Source organism: Amblyomma maculatum, chromosome 1 (assembly GCF_055883805.1).
Source record: "Amblyomma maculatum isolate TAMU_Amacu chromosome 1, ASM5588380v1, whole genome shotgun sequence".
Lineage (NCBI taxonomy): Eukaryota > Metazoa > Arthropoda > Arachnida > Ixodida > Ixodidae > Amblyomma > Amblyomma maculatum.
This window is the reverse complement of record NC_139344.1, coordinates 281,920,808-281,944,496: the sequence shown is the minus strand read 5'-3', so window position 1 is coordinate 281,944,496 and position 23,689 is coordinate 281,920,808. Positions and strand designations below refer to the sequence as shown.

General features: G+C 46.3%; 1 protein-coding gene across 1 annotated transcript in view; it reads left to right on the top strand.

The window, feature by feature from the left end:
• Positions 1-20,142, top strand: part of LOC146206695 (U-scoloptoxin(11)-Sm5a-like) — a 44,351-nt gene extending 24,209 nt beyond the window's left edge. Inside the window, exons 2-4 of the mRNA XM_084587055.1 lie at positions 8,597-8,761; positions 12,070-12,288; positions 19,932-20,142. Coding sequence (XP_084443181.1) covers positions 8,597-8,761; positions 12,070-12,288; positions 19,932-20,132 — 585 coding nt within the window. The 3' untranslated portion in view covers positions 20,133-20,142. The remainder of the gene's footprint in view (positions 1-8,596; positions 8,762-12,069; positions 12,289-19,931) is intronic.
• The last annotated feature ends 3,547 nt before the right edge of the window (positions 20,143-23,689 follow it).

The following is a 23,689-nucleotide window of genomic DNA, read 5'->3' as shown; positions in this document are numbered from 1 at the left end:
TGGGATTTCTCGAACCATTCAAAGCCGCTGAAAGCTGCGCTCGCTGGACTTCCGACAAGCGTTCACGGGTCTGCCTGGCTGGAAAAATATAACCGCCGCGTGGGCTGCTGCGCAGTTCACGATGGCGCTTCGGGAAGTTCATCTGCATGCAGCAAAACCTTTTTTTCCAGACTCGATGTTTGTGAACCGACCGACTGTGGGGGGCCACGGAAGTAGAACGCACAATCGAAGGTCAGCAAACGGGATCGTTCCAGCGCCATAACGGTTTCGCGTTATAGCGTTGGTGCAGTCCTGCCAGCGCTGCCGTACGCCAGGCTGTATGCAAGGTAAACACTGGCCACAGGTCCCGGCCGAATTAGAGGGACGGCCCGGGATGATTGCTTTCCGCTAGAGTTTAGCGCCACCATCGATCGGACTAGAAGATAAAACGCACGTCCCAGTTGGAGCGAGGTCTGAGAGTGCAGGCTCTGCGAATGTTCTCGTCGCAACGCAGTAAGCACATGGCAGTAAGAAATGATTCTCAACCCGCGGCACCCTCTCCAGCTCGACTGTTGAGCCGTGCACGGATACGGAATGCCTGAGCTTAATTTGGCTTACGCTGCATGAACTGTATATGAGCGTTAACAGCGGTTAGGAAAATTAATGCTGTTCCATTGCGAGCTTCAAAGAGGGCACGACACGGGAATGGCAATGATGTGCGTGCGGGAAAAAAAAAAAAAAAAAGCGTCGGAGTATGGAAAAAGTGGTGGCTGTGTGACCACATGAACTCCACTGGCTGCGTTTGCAGCGGCTGCGTTTGCATTTTTGTTCACTTTCAGTGTACTTCGGCTTACGCATCTGATAGCCTATTCCTCAGAGCAGTCAATTGTCCCAACAAAATACCGCTTTAAATTCACATATAGTGTCATGACTGCTTTCCGATTTGCCCGCAATATTCTGGGAGCGTGGCTAGCATCGGAACGCCAGGCAGCTTAAGTACTCACAGTGATGACACTAGCAAAAAGAGCCCTGACGCTTCTGAACCAAGTGACAGGTAATCGATGTGGTTCGCGCGGTTCTTATAAGGCTCTTGCTGGTGTCATCTCGCAGCGGAACGTGGGTACCAAAAGCGCATGAATAACAAAATCTCGCCTGAGGGTCGACACGACGCGACCGTTATGAAAGCAGCCAGAACAATCTTCACAAATAGTCCTTGATAACACTAGCGAAGTTTTCAATTTTTCAGAAACCGAGAGACATTCGCAGTGACCTGAAACCTACATGGAATGGCAGCATATCTGAAATGATTCTTAGACAAAGAATTGCGCTTAATTATTTGACCTCTCTTAGAAATAGGAATGGTCAAACGGCCAAGAGGGCACTAGACTTAGGCACAAAGCTGATGAAAGAGCTGACAAGGAGGTCAATGTCGTTACCATTATGGATGAGATAAGCAAATTAGAGTAGTTGAATAATCAGTACGATGCGAGATGCAGTCGAGCACAGTGATTGCACATTCCACCGGTATACGAGGGGGAGGTGAGGAAGGCATCACAACCAGTGCAAAAGGTAAAAGCAGCCAGTGAATATCATGTAATTAACAACATACATGTTAAAGGTAAATGGAAGGAATGGGCTGAAAAAAGTAGCCACCCTCTAACGCAGTGCCTCATAACCTCGAGGTTATGGTGTAAAGCCTTGAAAGAACGCTAGCATCACGTCAAAGACTTGAAAAATTACAAAACAATAAGCTTACTTGCCGTAGTGAGTAACTGCTATAGAATAAAGAAAACCTTATAGTTCATCAACCAAAGGGCCCTGCAGGTTTTCGTAAAGACTACTCCGCAGTAGAGCATAGTCGCAGTACCAGTCAGGTGACAGAGAACTGCATATAATATAACTAACTCCCTTATACAGCCTTCATAGATTACAAGAAAGAATTTGATTCGGTCGAAACTACATCTCAAAAAACAGAACGATATCCATACATCGGCTGTATAGCCATCATAACCCCCTATAAAAAATTATTCATATTATTGATGTTGTTGCTTTATTTATCGCCTAACTTTCAAATGCCATATTTCTCGGGTTCCGAATTCCTACTTCAAAGAAAAAAAAAACGAAGAGCCTCTAGAAGAAGCGCTCGCGCGCCGTCGATGCGCTGCGCCCAAAGCGCCGGCTGCCTTCTACCAGACGGCATGAACGGGTAGCGGCCTTCTTCGCTTTGCTTTTGGTTTATTTTACGACACACACAAATATGGTACATGTGTCTCTTAAGTGCGCGTGTGGCACGAGGCAGGAAATGACCGAAAAAAAGTTTCGTTCTAACACGTTCGCTGCTGAGAAGCGTAACTTCACCTTCACTCCGCCGCTTCTCTCCGATGAGCAGACAGCAGACCGTGAGCAGACATACCCGTTATGTGCGCGCCGGCAGGAGGTGGCGCCACTTGTTCCGGAGCAGTGACGCCTCCATACTGGCGCACTAGGCCCGTACAATCCAATTTTCAAAATGTGGGGATCGATCTCCCCTCGTTCTCGAATATAGGATCATCCCCTTTGAAACGGGGTGGTAGCAGTAGCTATCATGCTCATTTTTCTCCCTATATCATAATTATTGTTTTAGATTGGTTAACTATACCATTATTCTATTTATTTAATTTTTGTTTCTACATTACTAACATTATGTCACTTTTCTGCTTTTAAGCCACCAATCTTCCAGTCGTTTTTTGCTAGCTTCCACCGCAGGTTTATTCACCCGGCCACGGGCTTCAGGAACACAGCTTCAGGAACAGTGATTGCACCTGCATCAACTTCCGTATGGATACCATTACATTCGAGTATAATATGGTCAATTGTTTCACTGGAGTTTCCACAAACAGCACATGCGTAATCTCCATTGTTAAATTTCTTTTTGTAGCTGCGTGTTCTAAGGCACCCTGATCTAGCTTCAAAAAGTAGGGCACTGCCTCTTGAGTTATCAAAGAAATCTTCCTTCCTGATCTGCATTTTCCACTTTGGGTATAATTCCATACTCTGTTTCTTTTCCATCGAATTTATCCAATTTTTACCTTCTGTGTTTTCCACCTGTTGCTTAACGCTCTTTATTTCTTCGTCCTTGTGACCAGCATACTTACTGGTTAGTTTCCTAGTTCTTTTTCTCTATTGTGAGTCAATACTTTTTAGGTATAGGTATTTAAATGCTTTAGCTGGCCATCTGTTACTGCCCAATTTCCTCGGGCGTTCCTCATATAATATTTTACTCTGAGCTTCCCGTACTTCGACAGATGCCCAGCCCATATCTCCCTGTACCACCTCATTTGTGGTTTTGCCGTGACAGCAGCGAGGGACCGCCACCCGGTGTAGGATGCTGTGAAATTTGTGTCACCCGGCTTTCCCCCGTGGTAGTTACTCTAGCTATCACGAGATGGTGTCAGCGTAGTTAATGTTAACATTAACTAACGAGAGATGGCAGCAGCGTCGCGGCAGCACAAGCGCCACCCCTGTCCTTGTGACGGCGCACGCAGGAAAGTAGGAGTAGGAAGCTCTCTTCGCAAGTGTTGCCGAATCGTAGGAAATTTCTCATTGCGTGGAAAATTCAAGCCACTAAGGGAAAAAGGGAAATTTATTTTCAACGCATTGAAAATGTGGAAAATTTCTGCTGCCACTAGAAACTTCTGTTCTATATATGTTTCCTCGGGAAAATATGTAGACACGCAGCGAAAACACCGAGCTGACCTTTTTTTTTTTTTTTTTTTTTTGAGGAGAAGAATTTCTCCTGTCTTCACTTTTCTGACTAGCCTCGGTTGCAAAGCCAATGAATTGCGCGCGTGGCACACCGCATAAGTGCCCAGAGTGTGGCATTCCGGATTCACTTTTAGGAAGGTCGGAAGGGGACAGTTTCATTTTCTCATAGTCAGTACAGTGCGTGATATCTTCACGTATACGCTGATTCCCGAAATGCATTCAGATACATTCCGAACAACTTTCTGTCGTTCTGTAGCCAAGGCCAGGGAGGAGACAGATTTGGTCCTTGTGTCGTTGACACGATCAGGCCTCGGTCCAGGGATGCGGAGGGGAGAAAGAGGTAATTAAGTTAGATAAATGGTGCAGGGTTGCTCAGTTCAGAACGTTAACAGCGTCATGGTTGAGGTTTTGAAGCAACTCAGCTGGAATGCCATCAATTCCGCTAGCTTTGTTTTTAGCAAGGCTGGCTAAGGCCCATTAAAATTCACTCTTCAGGATGCCCGGCTCGACATCAGTAATCACAACCGTCTTATGTTGGGTTTGCACATCCGGGTCCTAGGGTTGCTAGGGGGAGGGATTAATGCAGGCCACTTCGGAAACTCTATAGCTAGTGTCAGCCTACACAAATGGCTTTGCGAAGGCGCCATGAAGAACTCATGTAGGAAGAACTATTCCACTGGTCAACATTATGCGTGGGATTTATATTTTATTTTCTTGTGCTACTTATGAATTTGATTGGAGGTATTCACTCTAAAATTATTCTTTCAAGAAAAAAATATTCCTTGGGAAAAAAGAAAAATTTTGTGTTCACGCCTGGGAAACTCCAGCTGACCAATGTGGCAACACTGTCTTCGGCATCGGGAACTCGAAGCGAGCGGGCGCATCCTCGCGGCACTCCGCAGTCGCTGGCGAGGCGAAGCCTTGCGTAACATTTCCCGCCTGGCCGCCCTGTCACAGCGTTGCCACTTGTGGCTACTTTTCGCCAAATGGGTGAATTTCGGAGGCCCGTAGCGACCTAATAGTATTATTGGCGACATTTTCGAATAAGGTCTCGCGATGTGGGTTCGAAGCCCAATGCCTTCTCAACTAACAAACAACAACAATTCTCTTCGCGTTTTTAGGACAGTAGGATGCGCTTGGGGGGTCACATATGTATCGTGAATGCTTCGGCTCCATGCACTCAGCCGAATGAGCGTCACTTGTTCAGTTTCTGCGCACTCATGCGCTGCCACGCATTCGGCTCGTCGTGTTCGACACGAGTGCCACCGTGGCTGCCTCGCCGTGAAGCGTGGTAAAATCCCTTCGTGCAGCGAATGCTGACAGATGCACTTCTCAGTGCAGCGGTTTTTCACTCTTAATGATGAAAACAAACATGAATAAGATCGAGAAAAAAAAACGACGATGCATATCAATTGGCACATTAAAAGAACTGTTGAATGTGATAGCAATAGCAGTACAAATTTATTCGTGCTTATATGGTGCCCTGCAAAGCTGAACCGCCACCTTCATAACGTTTCGCGAGCATACGCCGTCGTCCCTCGTTACCCCTCATTTGTACGAAGGTAGGATATAGCCTCCGAGACTTGCCGGTACTCCAAGGCCACGGAGAAAGAAAGCAGGAAGATCAACGGCACTCTGCGAGTGTTTCTCACATTCGTCTGGCTCACATAGGGGTGCTAGAAATGCCGTGTCAGTGTACGCTACCTTCTGCGCGCCGACGTGGAGTCAGTGCGCCTCAGGACCCGTGCGCCTCAGCTACACTGTGCATTACACCTCATCCAAAGAATATGCTGTCATCAGACTGCTTGCACGTTACCTGCAATAAAAACACTAAAGAATATCGTCCTCGATGACAAGAATGAGACATTCACAAGAAATCAGTTGGCAAAAACGCTCTCGGTGCGGCGCCGTTGCGGCTGCAGTTGACTCGTTCGTCGGATAAACGGCCTTGTACACAACTTGGATTTTACTGTTTCTGATTACGGTTCTTACTAGAGTCGGACACAAATCAAGTCTACAGCAAACGCCACACACAATTCCCCCTTGGCAAAGAATAGTTCGCTGTTTAACCTTTTCTGGCTACCTAAATACAAAGCTAATCATCGGACCAAATTATAAGCTTGGGATTTTCAATACATTTGGCTTGTTTGGTATAGTCAAATATCAAACAATTATTTAGTTTACTGTTCAGCGAAGTAATACACACACCGTATAAAAATGTCCATAGTTTGCAACTGCTCTAGCCTTGCATTTATACTGTGGCGACATTTTTGGCGAAATTTCAGTGAAAAATGGTCATTTTTGGCGACATTTTGCCTGCCATCTGGCGAAATTAACCCAAAACTCTGGGACAACCATACAGCTTCTTACTCTTACCTAGAGGGAAAGCTGTGCTGCCATCTATGGGAGTTTACAAGGAGTTTCCTGACGACCAGCTCAACCACCATGAGCGCCCAAAGCATCATGGGCCGGAGAACTACCGAGTGCAGAACTACGACTTTTGGCCAAAAATAATGCAAACATAAATATTGTTCTACGGTAAAAATGTCCTAACAATAAATATTGCGACTATAAATTGCAAAAAGAGAACGAAACGGCATGTCAGTGTGAAATTCATCCAATATAAGCGATGGCTCTTTCTCCTATTGGCTAAGTTTCGAGCAGCACAAATTCCAATATTTCGCACTTAATAGGCACATTTTGAAAGAGAAAGAAAGTTTTGTAAATATTTATGGTTGCGCAATCACTTTAGGAAGTTTTTAGTGGACCTACTGCCGGTCTCTTCTCTAGAGCGGTGAGAGGCTATATGGCCAGCTTACACCCGTTGACACAAGTTCGGCTCACTGAGTGGGCTCACAATTAAGGTGGCAGAGTGCCACGAACTCCAAGTCATCTATAGTATAGCGCCCACATAGGGATCAGTACTGTCAATAAGCAGATGCCAATGCAACCAAATGCGATGGCCTTTGGAATCCGTCGCTGCACACCAACCCTGCTCCAGTGGAAACGACGCGGGAGCATTGCCTGCAATGAAAGCAAAGCCTGGAAATAATTTATTGTGTTTATGTGCTTGCTATATTGTATCCCCTTTTAATAAAAAAAGTGGCTTGCAAATGTGCCAACAGAAACGTTCAAAGTAGGCGGGCAGCCAAACTGAAATTTCCATCACCAGACAGGGTCGTAAAGTAGCAAGTTTGGCACAAAGCAATTATTAACGGCAACCATGGCACTCGCCGGAAAGAAATTAACTTTAAAATGGTGATCATTTGGGCTAGTTGGTGCGAATCTAACATACTCAACCAGCGAAAGACACAGAATACAAAAAGAGAAGAACAGCGCTAATCTTCTCTTCTTGTGTTCTGTGTCTTTCGCTGGTACAGTATGTTAAATGGAAAGCAATTTTCTTTAGACTGTACTGAAAAACTTTTTTTTCCCCTAAATATGGTCCAAAGTCCTATATCTTAGGAAAATCTTTAGTTTGCTACCTGTGTCTTCGACTCACTGGGAGCCCAGACAGCCGGCTGAGTTGGTTACCATCCGTGCATGTGACCGTATTAGATGAGAGGATCGAGAAACTTCAGAATATATATATATAGTGTGTGTGTGTGGGGGGGGGGGGGGGGGGGGGGGGGTAATTGTTCTCTCCATCTCACCCTCCTCACCATCCCTTTGTTTTTTACTCATGTGTGCGTGCGCTGCGTTTCCCTTTTTTCTTTTTTCACTTTTCGGTGCTCTGTCTTCCAGAGTCCAGGCTCGCGTCGAAGTCAATGAAGCGGGCGATGTTAAAGCCGTTCGTGGCCTGCCCGTTTCGAGTGGCGACGGGATTTGCAATCCTTTTTACCCAGAGCAAACGGGTGGTTCGTCTTTCTTCTGGGCAACGGGCGTGGAAGGAAGGGAAGGAGAAACTGAAAGCCGTACCCGCCTCCTAGGATTTCTCATCATAAAAAAGAAGTGCAAAAATATGCACTCTTTTTTTTTTTTTGTATGCGCTGCATGTGCTGCTGGAATAGAAAAAATAGAGAGGGCTTAGATTTCGCGAAAGAGACTAAAAACTGCCATGTGGGCGCTGGTTGAGTGTATATAAGTACGCCATCCTAACAATACCCTCCTGCTTCATCTTCATTTTTTTTTCTTAAGTGTAGATGGTCGTTAAAAGTTATGGAATGGATTCCAAGCGAAGGCAAGCGTAGCAAGCGGCGGTAGGAATTCAGATGGGCGGATGAAATTGAGGAGCTTGCGGCAATAAATTGGTCACAGTTGGCACAGGACCGAACCAATTGTAGAGATAATGGAATTGCGTTTACACTGCAATGACAGTCAGGTTGCTGCTGTTGCTTGTGATGACGGTGCTGGTGAAAGACAAATGGGGGAGGCCGAGCAAGAACCTGCTGAAACGCAGTTTGAAGAGTCCCTGGCCCCTTTTCATTTTGGCAGGCGGATGTCGCAAAATAAATGGAGTAGTGAACAAAGGCGGTGAATGGTCTATAAACGAGCACGAGAGCGCTTTCTATTTCAAATGAGAACTATAGCCCGAAATGGAGCGTCACTTTATAGTGGGGATTAAGTTCATTAAGTTATGGGTTTCACTGTGCAAAGATGCACTTCAACGGCGTTGTTGTTTGCATATATCTATGTCTGCTTCGTAAGAATTTAGTGTCACAGACAAGGTGTTCTCGATTGATTGTCGGACAACAGTAATAATAATACTTCGACCGAAAGAAAGCCAGCCAGAGTAGTGCTTAAAGAGTCCTGAACTTTGTGCATGCCTGTTTTGGTGTGTTGAGCACTTGAAGCCGCTAACGAGATATATATTCCCGTCTCTCTTGCGGCTCGGGTTGTCCGGAGGGAGTAAATTCAGCGCCTGGTTCTTCAGGGCTTGCCGGAATGCATGGAGGACAGCGCCTGTGCTTACGTCCAGCTCAACCTGGCCGGAATCAACTCGGAGCAGCTGTGCCGCTGTCCGGATGGCCTCGGCTGCCCGCTCGACTGGGACCCGCTGGACGGACGCACCGTGTCGCATGGCAACGATCAATACAAGGTGGTCCTCCTACCACCTCGAGGTGGAAAGCAAAGTTGTGCGTCTCTATTGGCTCCTTTTGCACGGCCGGTGGGAGAGGAGACGGCGCAGAAAGAGCATCCGCGTGACGTCGATCGCGTTATGCCGACATTTGTTTATACTCTCCTCTCCTCCCGATATCTGAGTGGAATGAAGATGTAAGAGTAAACTACTCGAGAGTGAAGCTTATGTGTGTGTGTATATATATATATATATATATATATATATATATATATATATATATATATATATATATATATATATATGCGCAGAAAAAGGACCGCGTCGTGCGTAGGACGATAACGGGCCGTCAGGGCGTCTAAAAAAAAAAAAAAGAAAGAAGAAACATGGTATACGCAACCGCGCGGCCTAAAAGAAGCAAATGAACCTTGCTTTCTACGTGAAAAAAAAAAGGAGAAAAAAATTGACGGGTATTGCGTTTGTGGCCTTCGGATGAGGTCATTCCCACAAATGGCAACGTTTGCGCCCGTTGAAAGCTTTCCGTATTCTTTCCGAAAGCTTTCCGAAAGCTTAGCGTATTCCGAATGCGCTAAGCTTCGCCTTTAAGTGTAGGACGCAGCAACAGTCGCTGCGCTGCCTTTCACCAGACTGTCAGAAACGTCTGGGTTCCGTTCAACCCCTGCGGGTTGTGGCAGGCCGAGCTGAACATCACGCCCCAGCTTGACCAGTGGCAACTGTGATGGATGGCACCCTGACCCCACCAATTACGCCGATGGCGACGCTCCGGTCTAAAATTGGCGCCAATAATATCGTTTATGCCCCTTCAAGCGGTAACAATATAAGCCGAAATCCCTCGCCATGATTCGCGCACAAACTGCTCCGCTCAACATGTGCTAAATTTCCGGCTCTCTCGCGTTCGACCATCTAAATTGGTGGTCGCTCGGGGGCTTCGCATGGAGCAAAGACCGTGCGTCTTCTGTATGGTGAAAATATTTATTGAGAGAGAAAGGTTGCCGCAGACCGGCAGGGCCCTCGGTCCAGGGCTCCACGCAGTGCCGCCTTGACTTGTTCCACAAAGCAATGTCGGCAATCCCGTTAACAAGCGGAGCAGCAGAGCTTTTCAGATCTCTGGTGAATTAAGGCATGGATGGAAACTGTGACCAATTTGTACATATTTCCGGGTAATGAGTAGGGCAGAAACGGTGCAGTAACGTGAGGTTTCTGTAGGTGTGGGACTGAAATTCGCGCCCTCCACGCACGTCAGGCTCCTCCGTGGTTTGGAGGGAAACGGAACCCATATAGGCGAAAATTTAAAAGTATTGACTGGGGTGTGCTGCGGTGTAGGGACACTCCATGGTTTGGCCTGCCGTATGTGGCCCCCCGTGGACACAGGCTCGAGCTACGGCATTAGCTTGCTGATGAGTCCGGGACTTGTGGTCAAGAAATCACAGACGTTTGTCGCATATTCTGCCTGTGGTGGTTTACAAGGTGATGGCGGCCTCTTCAGTGCCCATTGACAATGGCCATAGCTGCCGTCTTTAGTTGGTGATTTACTCACTCTGCTCGACACTAGGTGGTTCTCCGATACATGACAGCGTACGTGTATGACTTTATCTTTGATGCAATTCGCTGGAGCACGGCAAATGGGGTTGTGGAATGCGCAGGTCTTTTTTGCAGACCAGTGTCTTGCCAGTAGCTCTTTGGGACTTGGACTTTTTGTATTTATATTTTTACTTCATTGTTTTCCCTTTAATATTTTTTTTTTGTTTAGTTCGGGTTTTTTCTTTTTTCTGTTTTCAATTGGCTTTAAGCCTGATAAAGTTTTTGCTAGTCCAGGCTCCCTCTCTTTTCTTTATTTTTTTTTTGTTTGAGAGAACAAAATGAAAGGTGCAAGCTGAACAAAACAGTGCGAGCAGTTAGTGTAAGCGATATATGTTTGTATACTGAATTGTCAGGCTTACGCCTAGATGTGCACCTGAAGGGTGTTTCTACCCCCACAACAAAGCAAAGGAAGGCGCGAAGGAAACAATGCGAAAGCTTACACGCCCGTTGTCGAGAAATGAATACAGAACAGCGTGCAAGACGGTTTGCTTTAAATTTGTTTGGTTTGGTTTTACTGTTTAACGTACCAAAAGCGACTCAGGCTATGAGGGACGCCCTAGTGGAGAGCTGCGGATAATTTCGACTACCTGAAATCTTTTTACATTCACTGGCATCGCACAGTACACGGGCATCTTGCTTTTCGCCTCTATCGAAACGTACTGGCCACCGCGGCCGGGTTCGAGCCAGCGTCCTCGATATCAGCAGTCGAGACCCCACTGATCCGGCGCTGCATGTGATTTCCACATGAATAGTAACGAGCACTAAAGGTGGCATAATGTCACGTGTGGGCGACGGGCGCGCTAGAAGCGGAACAACGAGAAGACTGTCAAAAAATTATTGCGCGGACTTGTACATTTGAGTACAGTCTTTGTCAAAAGTGTAGAGACCAAGGGGTCTGCTTCTGAGCCACTTCTTGCGGCTTGCAATGCGTTGCCAGTGTTCCGAATCCCTTGACAGTAAGATTTTTTGTCCTGCTCTCTCCAATAGGAAGGACTTCCACTAATGCTAAATCAGCACCACTACACGGCTCAGAAGCAGACCCTCCGGGCTCTACACTTTTGACACAGGCTGTACCTAACTCCGCCACGGAAGAATTCATCGTGCTCTCGGTCATGCTTCTCTTACAAAATTTTTCACGCAACCGAAGTGCACCATAGGGGATGACCCCAGCCATCACATAGGGTGCCCCGCCGGGGTGGCGTAGTGGTTACGGCGCTATAGACTATACTGTTCCCAAGACGAAAAGCAAGGCGCCCGTGTGCTGTGCGATATCAGTGCACGTTAAAGAACCCCGGGTGGTGGAAATTTCCGGAGCCCTCCACTATGGCGTCTCTCATAGCCTGAGTTGCTTTGGGGCGTCACACTTCGCAAACCACCACGATCACATAAGGCGACTATTCCGACCTCTATACCGTTTAAGCACGGCCTTCGCGCAATCCAACGACGAGCCTTCGCCCGACCATGCGGTGAACCCCTGCGGCTTGGATGCTCGAGGCAGTATCTATTGCCATTGGCGGTGTATACGCAAGCTTCATATGCGTGCACGTGTGCTATCATTTTCAGTTCAGGGATGAACAGATATATATTATAAAAAACAATTTTCAGATATATAACTTATACCAAACGGCAATTTTTACAAAATAAAAACAATCTTAGCACTCGAAAATGTACGCCTATCATCAACCGGAGGACGCATACAATAAAACAAGCTGCTGCGTGTGTTGCAGTATTGCGGACGGGCGCCCAGGCTGGCACGCTGCCTGCGCGACCAGGTGGTCTACAGCACGGCAGTGAAGCTGTCGCTGCTGACGGGCACCAAGCTGGAGAACACGGCTCGCCTGCACTGCTCCTGCCCACCAACGCACATCTTCTACCGCAACCAGACCAGCCACCAGCAGTACGACAACGGTGTCACCGCCATCGATGTCAGCACGCTCTGCAAACGCGTACGTCATTTGTTCTCTTGCTCTGGGTTTGGCCTGAGGTCGAGTGAAGTCGATCAGTACGGCCGAATGAGCCATTGGAGGCGCGAGTTGCTAGAGTCTTGAGTGAGTGCGGTAACAGGAAGGAATAATGGCAGGAGCAGAATGGTGTCTTGTCCCACCCTAATGTTCAAGCTGATATAGCTTAACAAGGCATGAGTTGAAGTAGGCAAATGCCCCTTTCTTTTCTTCCACCCTCATCCACAGTCTGTAAAACACTCCCCCACAAACTCTCTCATGCGCTCTACCGACAGCTTCGCTATGGTAAGAAGGGGTGCGTGTGAAAAAACGCAACAAAATAAGAGAACGTTTGCTTACACATCGAGAGACCGGGCCACGGCGAACTTGACAAGATAACACACGCCGCATCACTTTATCTTGTCAGGCGCTTATTCTCGTAATTACTACGTACTACTCCACTGACAGCGCACTGTGGCCTGGTGCCACACTCGCCTGAAAGTTGCGTCGTTTCATGAAAACACATTTTTCTTCTTTACGCTGAGTATAGACCTTTTTCTCGGGCAAGACACGAGCGCTTATTGTAAATAAACTTGGGGGAAAAGCAATAAGTGAATTAGCAGAGCAGAAAATGTCGCTATAGTGAATGTCGGCATGTGAGCGGAAAATTGGCAGCTTTGCATGGTGCACATAGGATAGGATTCGACAGTAATAAATAATAATAATACGTTCAAAGGTTATACTTTTCTTTGTTGTGAATATTTTATCATAGCATTGGAGCTGAATATTTAGTCGGAAAGAACGTTTGGCTGGGCTAGTTGATGACACTTTATCGTAAGTTCAAGACGCAAAACACACACGGGCGCAAGAAAGGTAACGGGATGGAGCGGCACTCAACTGCTTTATTGAAGGAAAAACACACTAATGTACAGTCGTAGTACACACAAGGAACACCATTGTGATTCAAGGTTGATATGATACCACGTGGTTGAAGTAGTTCTTCTTGGCCCTGTATACATAGATATCGGCGTATCACTGACACACATGCTTGTTTCTTTTCGATAAAAAATGCCTCATTTAACTCCCTAGCTTATGTGTCCTTACTTCTTGACAGAATCCACGCACCAGGAAATCACTGCTCACAAGAGCGTGAAGGGCAAGACCTTATATGTTTCGGTAAATATGACCCTTCTTTAGTTTGAGCAAAATAAAGAAGGGTCATATTTACCCAAACATATAAGGTCTTGCCCGTCACGCATTTGTGAGCCATGGTTTTCTGATGTGCGGATCTTGTCAAGGACAGAAAAGCTAGGGAGGTAATTGAGGCATTTTTTATCGATAACAAAGCAAGCATGTGTGTCAGAGATACGTCGATATCTATGTATATAGGGCCAAGAAGAACTACTTCAACCACGTGGTATCATATCAACCTTGAATCACGATGGTGTTCCTTGTGTGTACTCGACTGTACATTAGTGTGTTTTTCCTTCAATAAAGCAGTTGAGTGCCGCTCCATCCCGTTACCTTTCTTGAGTCGGTGTGTATTCGCGCCTTGAACTTACGATTTAGTCGGAAGTCTGCTGGTTCTCTCAAGGGTTGCGTTTTTACTGTTTGTTACTTCTTCCACTGATACGTAAGCCGAAATGAAGAACGAATGATCGGCCAACGGATTATATTGAGCTGGGTGTTTATGATAAAATTTTCGCCTATTTTCCTCTGACGTCTCCACTTACGTATGTAAAACAAGGTTAGAATTCCCGACGTCTTCATGCATGTGATTACATTTTCTATTTTGTGCTCATGAATGTCATAAACATTTGTCGGCACTTTTGCAAGCAAACCGCGTAAACAATACGCCTTGTGATGGGAAGCAGCCCGATGCTTGATGTGTTTTTTAATACGCGGAAATTCACCGAAGTCCAACAAAACTGCAGTGTTTTAATGCGTATCATTAGTGCAAATCCAATTCAAAGCAACGAGGCCTCGCCAGCTAGCGTGATGCGCATTTTTCTTTTCTTTTTTTAATCTAATTGGATCTAGCTGGTAGATACATTCTTGCTTCATGCTTATCTGGGGCACGTGTATGCTATCCATGAATCGCTACAGGTGCAAGAAAATAGCTAGTTTTCAAGCCTAGCACGAGTTAAGCGGACGCCCCGTCGTCGCGCCAGCCAGTGAAAGGAGAAAAGGACCCTCCCCCGGCCGTTGCCCCGGCGCGTCGCTGCTCTCGTCCTCGCTCTCGTCCTCGAAACCCAACCTAATTTAACTATCGGCGCAGTGAAACTACCTTTGGATGAATGTGCCCTGGCTTTTGTCCTCTCACTCGAAGGCGTCCGCTCTGCTTAGGTTAGGTTAGGTTAGGTTAGGTAAGGTAAGGTTAGGTTAGGTTAGGTTGGGTTGGGTTGGGTTGGGTTGGGTTGGGTTGGGATAGGATAGGATAGGATAGGAAAGCAGTGGCGCTCCGGGGAGGAGTTCTTTCCTCCTTTCTCTGGCTATAGTGCCTAGAATATATTGGCCAGTATATTCTAGGCACTGTACTCTGGCTGGCACCGTGGCCGAGCGGCTGGATCGGCTCAGCTTGCGCTGGCTTGAAAATCAGCCGTTTTCTTGCTCTTGGCGCATCCTAGCCGACCATGTTTCTTTTTGGCAGCATACATATGCTCCATATGACTGTGAAACAAAAATATGCCCACCTAATCAGATTTCGAGAAAAGGAAAACGGAAGAAAGAAAATGCACTGCGGTAACTCCACCGCAACCTCACTGTGTTGCGTTGCACTTAAACAAAAAAAAAAAAAAAAATGCAGCTCGCTTCAGGCAGCGACGAATGTTCGCGTTATAAAACAGCACATCAATCAGGATGTGATTTTTTCCCTATCATACATTATTGCATATTGCGGGCCTTGCTTGCGAATTTAAAAATAAATTGTGCCATTCGTGTACAAAACGTATTCTTGGCGATGAGGCAAAAAGAGATACATGCATGTACGAATCGGGATTTTATTGCACAGTTTATGGCCCTCTACGACTATTTTATAGCCAGCAAAAAGGGCACTTAATGAGCCTGGAATATTAGTAATTTGTTACAATTTGCGTTATGCCGCGAGAGAACGCAATGGCCGTGTGAACACCTTTGACTTGACGCAAGAAGAATCGAAGCGTACATTCAGTCAGTGAAGAAGTGCGAGGAAGTTGTGGAAAGATTTTATCTGGATCCTCAACTGACCACAATCTGTCGTTTTAGCAAATGTGTCATTTTAAAAAAGATTGAACTGCACAAACGTAACCCAAGTAGAGAACCTTCAAACTGCCGATAATACACTGAACTTAACTATTATGCACAAGTGTTGAAGTTGTTCTTTTCACGTGTGCTTATTGTTAATTTGCATCCGGTGCACCGCTTACAAAACTGCTAACACAATTTCTGCTGAGCTGATTCAACGCCGCTATCATTTTGATTTACCCCTGCGTTGTATATTTACAGTTAGCGCTTGTTTGCCTGACCCAAATTACGCGTTCGGAAAGTTATACGCCACGCCAGTGACAGCGAAGCCAGAGAAAGGCTCCGACAAAGGTGAGAATTTGACCTCAAGGTCTTCGACCTCACCTCAACCTTAAACACAATTTCACAGCCTCTCTCAGCCTCAACCTCATCAGTTGAGGAGGCTTCCTGAGTCGTCGTCTTCTTAATTTACCAGACGGCACTAGCGACCTCGCTCAACATCACCTCAAGCTCATTTTGTGAGGCCGAGGTCCGATGCTCGACCTCAAAAAGAAAAAGGAAAAAAATGTGTGCCACTTTGGACCACTTTGGACCAAGTGTGACACCTTCTGCGAACGGCAGTATGAGCAATTAAAGGATTTCGCCTTAAAAGACTTGGTAAACGAGTTATTCATTAAAAATATTAAAGTCCATGTGCCAAAAAGCGTCCTCCAACAAAATTGACGATGGTAACTTTATAAGTTCTAGTCACATCAATATTGACTTTAATGCTGTGTACATAGTGTGTTACTTAAATTCTGCCAACGATTTAAAGAAAGCAGAACATCGTTGCTGTGTGAAACCAAATGCACAATGTTTGCTGTCACCTGGTGCTCCGCGGGGCATTTTTACAGTCTGCTTATTTTCCTAAGATATAATGACGCTATTTTTAAACATCCACTCTAGGAGGCAATACGTTTTGGTGAGCCGTGCAGGCGGTAGAGAAACAATCGATACAATTTTTCCTACCAATCAACCTCCTGCGAGTTGTGCTTTTTTTTTTTTCTTGCATTTAAAGAAGCTCCACGAAAAACGAAAAACACTTCGTGACTGCGCGCAAGCTTCGTTGATTCAAACCTCGTTTGGCAGCGCTACAACACAGTAGCGCAATAACGTGATCAAGCGCTTTTTTGTTTTGTTTTTTTTTTTTTTTTTTTTTTCAATATTACACGGGCTTCCGTAAAAAGCTGGGAAAAGGAACCACGGGAGAGATTCAGTGGCAAAAAAGTTCGGTCGGCTGTTCCTTTGCCTCAAGTACGTACCACTTGACGGAACGCATTTAACGCTTATGGCAACAACGAAAATTCGTGAGTGGTTTTAGTTATCCAATTAACCGGAATTAAAAATGTTCTGAGGAGCTCCGCATATCGGGAAACAATATGTAGATGGTTGCATCGACCTGCGGTGCACCGCTTCTTTAATACTTGGTTCCAAGTTGCTTGAAACTCTGTCTATGTAAGATATGCAGCTTGTATATGCTGTAAGCGTGCATGTTATGGGTTTTGGCAAGCTTGAAAAATTCGTATGAATTATTCGCACTTTAAAGAACATCCAACTCCGTTGTTACTGGAGGGCTCGTGTATTTTGTCCAGGCATGCGCGCTGCCGCAACGCCACTCGCTTCTGACGGGCTAGATGACGGTGATGTTGACATTGCCGTATTTTTAGTTGCAAGTATCGGGAGAAAATAAGACGGACAGCTCTCAATGCACATATAACCAGATAATAAAAAGCTAATTTTATTCTATTTATTCATTTATTTACTTTTAATGGGTTAGCATTAAAGCCCCATAGTCCAGAAAAGGCAGCGTCCGCCTTAGTGGTGGGGAAACTTGCCACCTTCCACAGCTGGTGCTCGAAAAATCTAATAAGTGGCAGGTGGCAAAGTGGAAGAGTGAGAAGCCTACCTACCTACTTGGAGGGAAAAATGAGTTAGCCCAAAAAGGATAGGACAAAGAGGAAGGATAATGCTGGGTAATCCAAGAAGACCGTTCAATAAGCTCGGGCTGAAGGGGACAGCTATAAGCGGACCGCAGCACTCGGTACCGTGTCGGCGCACTTGAACTCCAACTAAGGAGTGCTCGTCATAGTAAGCGCTGGCAAGAATCCTCGACGTCACCGAAAGACTACCTCACTCAACCTCAAACTCACGCGTGATGTTGGGACATTCTGACCTCACACAACCAATTTCAGCTGCGGCCTACCTCACTCCGTGAGTTTGATGCCATTTTGAAATCGACCTCATGATGTTGCCCACCTCCTGACTTCAAGCACCGCGAGAACCTTGTCAAAAAAATATTGTACTGAATGCAAGCACCTCCTATGCAAATAAGTTCAAAATAACGTGATTACACCGGGCAACCAACGACTATTTTCGCTGAGCCAAACGCAGCTGCGAGCAGTCGCCGAATTCAGCATGACTTTTTTTGCCAGACCAGCCGTTAACGCCACTACGAGCTCGCCCGTGCCAATCCTCCTTCACTTAATTCACTAAGAAAAACCCTCGTATGGATGAGACTGGACCTGGCACGCCATGATGAAGGTGAGGGTGCCCACACCTGTCCATGGGTAACTCCGGTAGCCCATTTTGGCAGCCAGTAAGCAGGCTAGCGACTTATTAAACAGATGGCCATGGGAGCAATTTTCTGACGGAATTAGGGGAATATTGCTGGACGTGTATGCTACTGCCAGCCATGGAGTAAGCCAGTTAGTGACTCGTACATGAGTCATCAAATAACAATGAAAAGGGTAACTAGCAGCTAAAAAGTCACATATATCAAGCTACGCGGAGAAAAAACAGACCGCAGGCAAGGACATACACCAAAACCGAAGGTTAAAGTATCTAGCTTACCAACGAGCCAGTAAGAGCGATATATTCACTGTCTTTAGTATCGATGGTTTTTTTTTTAGACTCTCAGTAGTGTAAAAAGACCATCGATAACATTTTAGATAGCCCTATCAACAGTGCAACAGTTTATTATCGATAGTATTACTCTCGGCAGTACCATCAATAGAACTACTACCGATAATAGTATAAATATTCCTTTGAAGAACTATGCAGATTTTAGCTAGCGATATTACCAAATTATGGTAACTATCAACAATACTCAGTGCCGGTAGTTTATGAACAATTTTTAAGAGAATAATATAAATCATTTATTCAGCTGTTAAAAATCTCGGATTATGTCAGTTGATACGATCATACTCAAAAGAAACGTGTACACCGTACCGACTAATTTAATTAAAATGTTAATTTTTTTGGTACAAAATGCAGTTATAAATTCGTGCAGAGCTGTTGAGCACACTTGTAACGACTTCCTTTCTGCTCGAACTGAACAGTTAACTTACCTAATTATATTGTGTTATGCATACTTACGACCAATTCAAGCATGGATTTCTGTCTTTCCTTTAAGCACGCTGCCCTTACCTGATATGATCTGTCCACTTATGCTGGTATCGACGTTGCTGCAACGCACAAAAGTACTAGAAATTCATAGAGCGGCGTTGTGGAGCTATACGGAGCTCTCCAAAATCCTCAAGGATTGATCTTTCTTTCCTGTGAAAGGTAACCTCCTAAGAGTACTGATGTCGACAAGCACAAAGGCTGAAGTGATAATTCCATCTGATTTAGGCTGAGAAGCAGGCGCGCCAAGCGATGCGACTCTAGTCGCTGTTGTCATTGCAACTAAGACATACGCTACACTAACAATCCATCTAGTAACTCTACGTCGGCTACGTCTAAGAGTTTGGTGACGCGTAGATGACTGCGAGTATCGAGTGTCCTGAAATAGTTACCGCCACCTCCATACCACGCACTGGGGAAACCAAGCTTATGCGTTGCAATGATTTCGTGAGGTTGATTTTATAGTGTCTGTAGTACTATATACGAAAGTACTATCTATAATGCTATTGGTAGTTTTCTTTACCATCGATAGTTCTATGGTGACTCAACTATCGATAGTTTTGATAGCACTATTGATAGTTTTGTATCACTAGTGGGCAAGCGGCAAATAGCATAAATGCGTATGAGCTAATGAGCGCGATTGAGCAAGCTATTTAAACATGAGAAATAAACTAGTAAGTGACTTAAGCAGCGAACTAGTATGTCCGTTACTAGCTACATTTGGGCAGCAGTTAGAACGGGGATTTGTTATTGAAAAGGAATGAAAAGAATCACCACAGCAGCGACCGAGGCTTTCTTTTTAAACTCAATTGGTTATTTTGTGAACGAGCGAACGAGAATGGCTCTGCGCTCTGGAACATTCTTTGCGCTGGTACGAGGCTAAGCCAGCCTCCTCAGAACCCGCATGGTAACTCCATAAGCATACGTCGCAAACTTAGAAGGTTGGCATGCTAAGTAACATTGCCGGGTCCACGTGTTTGGCGCAGCCTCCGACCTGCGAACCCGTGGAGGAGGACGCCTGCATGGCCATCTCGGAATCCTTCGTGACCGGGACGGTTTTCGTGAAGCGCGACTGCGCCTGCCCCACCGGCATGCGCTGCCCGACCGACCTGGACCTGGCCGCAGACCGCGTCGAGCTCGCCAAGGGCACCTACTACCTCATGAACTGCCTCCCCGAGCGAGCCTGAGCAGCGCCACTGCAGCCGCCAATAAAAGCTCATCCGCCCTTTACCCCACCCGCTCCACTGTGTCCACCTCTGCCAGACAGCCCGCCATTGGTCGCCGAGGCACCCTCTGCTGCTTTCACGCACGAGTGCCACAGCCAACCCAAGCATGGGCACGGATCGTCTTTGCCCCTTCTTGCCGCGATGCTTTAGGTTCATCTGCTGCGGAGCCACGGCACAGTTGGGCGGCCTGCTACGGGCCGTCTAGCAAGGGCTTGCAAATACTACGGCGTGCAACCGGCGCGTGCATCATCTTCGAAGCGTTCAATTTTTCCGAAGCGGGCTATAGCTTCAATGCGCACTCAGTGCCGCGAGAGAAACGCTCCGTGACTAATAGCGCGACGTTGTGTTCGCTTGCTTATGACGGGCCAGCCACTCATCGGGATTACCTCCAAGATATAGGCCAGCATTTAGAGCTGCAGCCTTCTAACGCTTAAGCTTCTCGTGGTTTCGTCGTTCAATGACTGGCCACGCGTGAAGCTGGTAACACGCGAGAAGCGCACACACTGCAGGCACCGAGCTCAGGCAAAAGTCTATGGACGCGTACTCGGCCTTCCGAAAAACTAAAATCTCTTAGTCCTCAAAGGTTACCGTGGTAGGCACAATGTCCTTCTAGTTTTTCATTACGACTAAATATGTTCCCCACCGGCAGTTGATGTATATATCTACACAGGTGACAAGAAGTAACGGTGGCGTTAGAAAGCAAATCAAGCACTCCGAGGGTTAACAAGTTCAACAGATCACCCGTTCAAGGGCTTGAGAATACCGTTGTGCAGCTACTATACCCGTCTGCAGGTGAGCATGTTTATCGCACTTATATTCACCCCTTGGGCCCCTTCGAAGAAGTCTTGCGATTCATAATGCACTAGTCGAGGTTGCACGCCGTAATCCATTCGAGAACTCAGGCTACAAAACCTGCTCAGAGGGAAAGCTTGATGCCTCGAAACGGACTTCTGACTCTTCGATTCAGCCATTAGATGTCATCAGGGACAAATAATTTCAGATTCCCACTGTGAGGTTTAGATCGTCCCAGTAGAATACCTAACATAACGAAGCCTTTCCACTTGAGATCGTAGAGCATTCACTTAACAAGTCTCGCAATGGTAGGCTATAATTGCTGTTGGCTGGCGAAATAGTTACTCAGGAGCCGTGACTTCTTCCCATTGCGGTAATGCCCCATTGAAGTCTGCAGCTTGTTGTCTTGTCAAGGAGTATTAATGAATTTGTCATTGTTCCAGTTTGTCGCTTATTGCTGAAAATCATGCCAAAAAGTGAATAAAAGTAAAACTTGGTGCACATCGACTGCTGGCAAATTTGATTAGCACGGTGCGGAAGGTGTCACTGATACTGCGAACCCAGTCAACGGTGACGCAGCGAGTTATGGTTGATATGCACTTCAATCCATGGACCTCATGGAGCGAATCTCACATCTTGGTTTATCCAAACAAAAAATCTCATTGAGTGAGCTGGCAACGAACGTCTGCCGTTGTCGTCAAAAGCATGAAAACAGCCGAGGGCGCCTTAAAGGGGTCATGCCACGGTCACGCAATATATTGTAGTTTTGTAGTCTGGCAGATAATACTGGACCTTATTATTTTATTTTTGAAATTTGAGTGTCCTAAACGCATTCTTTATTTCAAATGAAGTGACTTAAGTTGAGACAACGAAGCTCCTTCCACTGGCAGCGCTCGCCATGTTGAGGCGATTGGAGACGTCGCAGACTGACTCCGCGTCGTCTGCTGCTGTGCCGGCGCCGATAAGTTACCGATAGACTACTGTTATAATGCCTAGAATATACTACTACTGTGTTCGCGCTTACTCAAAGACCAGCATAACTTCCAATGAGTGTGCTTAGCATGTTTCTGAAAACAGAACACAGACTGTATTGAAGCGCGATTTAGTTCTTGCCCAGGCATCCACCTTCAGTGCGCCCGCCGCCATTGTCGGTGGCAGCACTTTCCCCACCACCGTTAACACCACGGCGCCGGTCATGCCCTTCGAGCCTTCCGCAAACCTTCCGCGCTAGCGATACTGCAGGTCCCTTGCGCCTGTGTCAGAAAGGAATGCTAAAACTTGTTTTTCTCGTAGTAATTTTAGGCCCCGAAAAAGGGAATTTAAAAAAATAAAGGTTTTTTGAGAAATGTTGATCCGTGCGATCATAGTTCTTGCTTACAGCCTTCCACCGGTATGGGGCCGTGTTCTTGTACACTAGCTCCGCTGCTAAGGCGTCGTCGAAAATAATTTCCTTCACTACAGAGCAATGGTGTTGAGAGGAAGTTTCATGCCTTTTTACTAAAACGCCTCGCTGATCACTTACAAAGTGTCGTCTACTGTGGCTTCGATGCTAAGCAATATGTAGGCCTATACCGACGATTAGGGAGAAGCAGACGGCCAGAGCGCCGTCGTCCGCCGCGCTCGCGGGCGATACCATTGCTGCAAGCTTGCGGCATCCTGTGCTGTAAGCCTCATGAGCTTATCTACTTTTACCATGCGGCTAGGGCCAGGCTTGGGCCTGGCAACGAGCAGCGTAAGCGATGAGACGGGACTTGGTATTGGGTGTCTCGATATATAGCGCGCCGCACCTTATACACTACGCTGCTGCTCCGTCGGGTGGTGCTCGAAGATTGTACAAAAGTGCCGTCGGACGGCACTCTATGCGCATTGCATGTGTTGCTTTTGAGACCTGTTTCAGTGTGCAGTGTGTACGTCTGTGTACGTCTATGCAAGGTTAGCGCCATATGTGCTGTTTAGTCGGCCACCTCGGCTTCGCGTAACCGCGGTTGACGCTGCTCGTGCACAGAACATGCAGCTGACGACGCGGCGTCACTTATTATCGTCACTGGCTACGCCGGTGGCCAGATCAGCTGTTCACGAAAAACGAAAATACTTGTTTTAAAAATATCTGCAGCTCCGGTGGGGCTAAAGCTTTCAGGTTTAGTTAGAAGGCACGTCGGAAATGAGATTCAATAAATAGCTTATAATCCAAAATTGGTGTCATGATCCCTTTAAATGGTCGAGGTGAAACAAATTAGAAAGAGACATGTTTCAATATTTGTACTCTTCAAGTGTCGAGAATACCACTTCTCTCGCGCGTTAGAAGGGTGACTCAGTTTTGAGGATGCCGCTATCTTTCCTAGCCGGTTGAGTATGACAGCATACGTAATATCAATATTTGAAAATATCTGGATTCGCTACTGCGCCCGGCGTAGCGAAAAGGCGCTTGTTTTCTAAAACCAACTTCCGGTAGTTTTCGTCTGGTTTCACTTTCACGGGGTCTGAGCTTTGCGACCGGTGAACCAGGAGCTGCGCCTGCCTTCATCAAGACCTCGATGAAAGCGGGTCCATAGCTTCAGGCATCACCCCCCCCCTCCCCCTAATTACTCTGTACATTCCGTAGCATCCACTCTGGATGATTGTTTCCTTTATAAATTGCAATGTAAACATTTTACTTCTTGTGAATAATTGTAATAGCAGACGCGTGTTTCTCTTGGCTATGAGCCCCTGGTGGAAATAATCTGCGC